Raw genomic sequence first — 3,487 nt, 5'->3', positions numbered from 1 at the left:
GTGGGGAGCTTGCGTCATTCCCAGCCTGCCTGCACTGAATTCCCAGAGGCCGGACCCCAGAGAGGGGCCTCGCCGGAGCCAGCAGGGGCCTGGGCCTCTCTGTCCTCCACATCCTACTCCCAGGAGATGAGGCAGGGGGTGCTCATCCAGGCTGGGCTTTCCCACGCCCAGCTAGAGGCCCAGGGCACCCACAGCTGGGAGCAGAGCTGAACGTACCCTTCTCTGCCCAGCCTGCAGCAGCGGGAACCCCCCTGCCTCACCCCAACATGCTGCTGCCAACCCCACCTGGGGGGTCCTAGGGACAAAAATGACTAAAACATGCAGCCCCAGAACCAAGTTCCAACTTCAGAGCCCTAAATCCCAGCATCTTCCCTCCTCATCCCCACAGCTGTCGGGGGGAGGGGGGCGGGGGGGGGGCTCCAGAGCCGCTGAGCTGAGCCGGGGACACTTACCCAGGTAGATGTCTCCGAAGGACCCACTCCCAATCTTCCGGCCCAGGCGGTACTTATTCCCCACGCGGAGCTCCATGGTTCACTCGCGCTGTGGAGGGAAGCAGAAGCACTGAGCTCAGGGAGCAGGCCAAGCCCCAGGAACTGGGAGACCAGCATTCTCCCTGCCACTGCCCAGGAAGGCGATCTGGCCTCGCTTGGCCTGAGGACAGCCAGGTGTCAGGTGGCCCGAGAGCCTCCAGGTGTGGGCAATGGGCGGAGGCAGGCTGGGCAGAGGTGTCAGCTGGGCCAGGCAAAAGGTGGAATTGGAGACAAGGCCCGGGAGCAAATGTTGGGGGACACTCATTCAGGGACCCTCCAATGGGAGCCCCTCTGGGGCAGGCCAGTCATGAGCCAAGACCCTAAAAGGAAAACCAAGGACAAAGCGGGTGAAGGGGAAGGGCGATGCAGGAGCTGATCGTCCAGGTGGTGCTACCATGGCAACCACCAGCAAGTTCCAACCTCCAGGGATGGGAAGGCGTGTGGAACAGAGGGTCCCTACGCTCCTCAGCCCCTCCAGGGCTCAGAAATCAGCTGTCCCGGCCCCATCCCCACCCCAGGCTTCCCAACCAAGAACCAGAGGCCGGGCCTCCACCGCTGGCCTGGTATTCCCAGAGGCCAGACCTTGCCAGTCGGCAGTGTGCCGCAGGAGGGACCCCTTCCTCTGTGGTCTTCTCGGCACCTCCCAACACCGGGGACCTCCCACACTGGCCACTCCGCACCCATTCCTCTGGATGGACTGTTTGGAACGGGACTTCTTCCGGACCAGGACCCTCAGGAGGGTCTTCTAAGAGGGCAACTGAACAAGTGGAGGGACCAGAGCCAGGTTTTGGGCCTCCAGTCTGAGCTCCTGCGGCGTGTGTAATGTTGTGTGTGTGTGTGTGTGTGTGTGTGTGTGTGTGTGTGTATGGGGGGGGCAGCTGGGAGAGGGGTACTGATTAACAGCTTGCCTACATCCTGTGTCCCAACCTGGGTATCCAAGCCTGTGGGACATCAGGGTCCCTGGTGGACACCCCCTGCTCTGGCCTGGAGCGCGTGGGCCCTGGCCAGGGCAGGAGGAAACCCCACGGCTGGGAGGCAGTTTCTGCTGTGGGGGGAGAGGAAATGGTAGACTATGAAACTGGGAGAGAAGTAGGGGACCCCTAGATCTTGCTGTGTCTACAAGAGCCAGCGTACAAGACTGTCAAGAGGGACCTTCAGCCTGGCCGGTGTGGCCAGCTGGCTGAGCACCGTCCAGCACACTGAAAGGTCGCTGGTTCAATTCCCAGTCAGGGCACATGCCCGGACTGTGAGTTCCATTCTAAGTTCTCTCTCATCAATGTTTGTCTGTCTCTCCCTCCCTTCCTCTCTCTCTCTCTCTCTCTCAAAAAAAAACAACAAAAAACAAAACAGAGGGATCTTCATCTGCAGCCCAGGAACTCAGGCCCAGAGAGGCCATGCCCTGTCCACCCAGCCCACAGTAGCACGTTAGTGCAGTCGTCTCACCCACCACCACACAGGGTTCTTGCCTCCTCCCCACCTGGCGGCCTCGCACCCCCATAAACAGGACTTAATTCACGCCAGGACCAGCAGCTGTGCCAGGCACAGATTTCTGCCCCTTCCCCAGGCAAAGTGCTAGCCTCCTCCAAAGCCGACGCCCCTGGGAAGGGAGAAGGGAGAGATCTAGCCCACAGATGGCCAGGCTGCACTCTCTCCCCCCTGGCAGGGGCAAGGTGCCAAGAACTCCTGCCCGGGAGACATCCAGCCCCGGCACCTGGCTCCCAGGGAGCCACCACCAGCCCTTCCCCAGTGGCCACAGGAAGCACCTCCACCCCAGAGCTGGCCAAACTCGGCTCTTAACCACAGGCCTCTGTGCACACGCCTGGCCAGTCCCAGCTGAGGTGCCAGGCTGCCAGCTCACACGCTCCATCCACATCTGCAGGAAACCCACACGCCACGCATCCACACCGTCCCGTGTGTACGCTCCAAGAAAGAAGGAAAGCAGGCAGTCGCCAGGAGCCCTGCTGGGGGAGGGGGTGCGGGCCTCCACACACAGGGCCCCCCCTCCCCACGTCTGTGCTCCACCAACGCCAATTCAGAGACCACACATGGCAGCCGGGAAAGCCGCAGGTTCGGAAAAGGAACATAAATACACCCGCATCCTATATTACATAAATACCCACGCCAGGTTATATAAATACCCATGCCCTCCGTCTGGGTGTCTTACATAAATATACGCACATGACCCCCCAACCCTCCCCACTCACCGGGCTGCCGGCAGGGAAGGGGAGACGAGAAGGTGCAAACCATCGACCCTGCTCTGTGCCGGCCGCCCAGACCCCAGCCAGAGCCTGGACTGGCCCAGCGCCCCCCGCCCCCCCAGCCTCCCCAGGAGAGGAGAGAGGATTGAGTCAGGAATGGGGAGGCTCTCCAGTTCTGTGCAGCTTCTCCCCTGGGGGCGGGGGAGGGGGCAATAAACGTATTAAAAAAAATAAAAGGCAGACAGAAAGGCTCCAGAGTTCCAGCTAGTTACAATGAGACAACTACCAGCCACACCACACGGACAGTTTTCCCACTCCCTGCCCGCCCCCCCGCCCCGCCCCGGGCCCCAGCCAGGGCCCTTGTCTCTGGACCATTAAAAAAAAAAGTGGTGGGACATGCAAGCTAGACAGACGGCGAAAGAGCCCCACATTTGGCTGGGGGTGCAACTTGGAAACTCTGATCCCCTCTCCTCTCCCCAGATCTTTCAGCCCCAGGGAGGCTGCGCCAAAATACGCAGGAAAACTAAGGCGAAGTTGGGAGGGGGCCCACCCCACTGCGAGTTCGGGTGCGATGGAGCCTGGGAATCCTCTCCCGGGAGCCGCCCCGGCGCACACGGAGTTTTAGGTTCCACAGAGACTTGCAAAACACGGGCTTCTCGCAGGCAGAAACGGGAGAATCCGAGCTGATAAATAACCCCCACCCCTTTCTTCCTCTCCACAAAGGAACAGGCTCGGTGGCGGGGTGACCACATCCCCTCC

General features: G+C 61.1%; 1 protein-coding gene across 5 annotated transcripts in view; it reads right to left on the bottom strand.

Annotated features, from left to right (window-relative positions):
* Positions 1-565, bottom strand: part of LOC102762322 (casein kinase I isoform epsilon) — a 20,280-nt gene extending 19,715 nt beyond the window's left edge. For 3 of the 5 annotated variants that reach the window (XM_015559839.1, XM_006757407.2, XM_015559840.1), the window contains exon 1: positions 453-564. In XM_015559839.1, the coding sequence (XP_015415325.1) occupies positions 453-528 (76 nt within the window). In that variant the 5' untranslated portion in view covers positions 529-564. Of the gene's footprint in view, positions 1-452 lie in introns of all 5 variants that reach the window. The other 2 variants (XM_006757409.2, XM_006757408.2) reach the window with 2 other exon arrangements.
* Positions 566-3,487: the final 2,922 nt, after the last annotated feature.

This window comes from Myotis davidii, unplaced genomic scaffold (genome assembly GCF_000327345.1).
Source record: "Myotis davidii unplaced genomic scaffold, ASM32734v1 scaffold514, whole genome shotgun sequence".
Lineage (NCBI taxonomy): Eukaryota > Metazoa > Chordata > Mammalia > Chiroptera > Vespertilionidae > Myotis > Myotis davidii.
The sequence above is the reverse complement of the archived record's forward strand: the minus strand, read 5'-3'. Positions and strand labels throughout refer to the sequence as shown.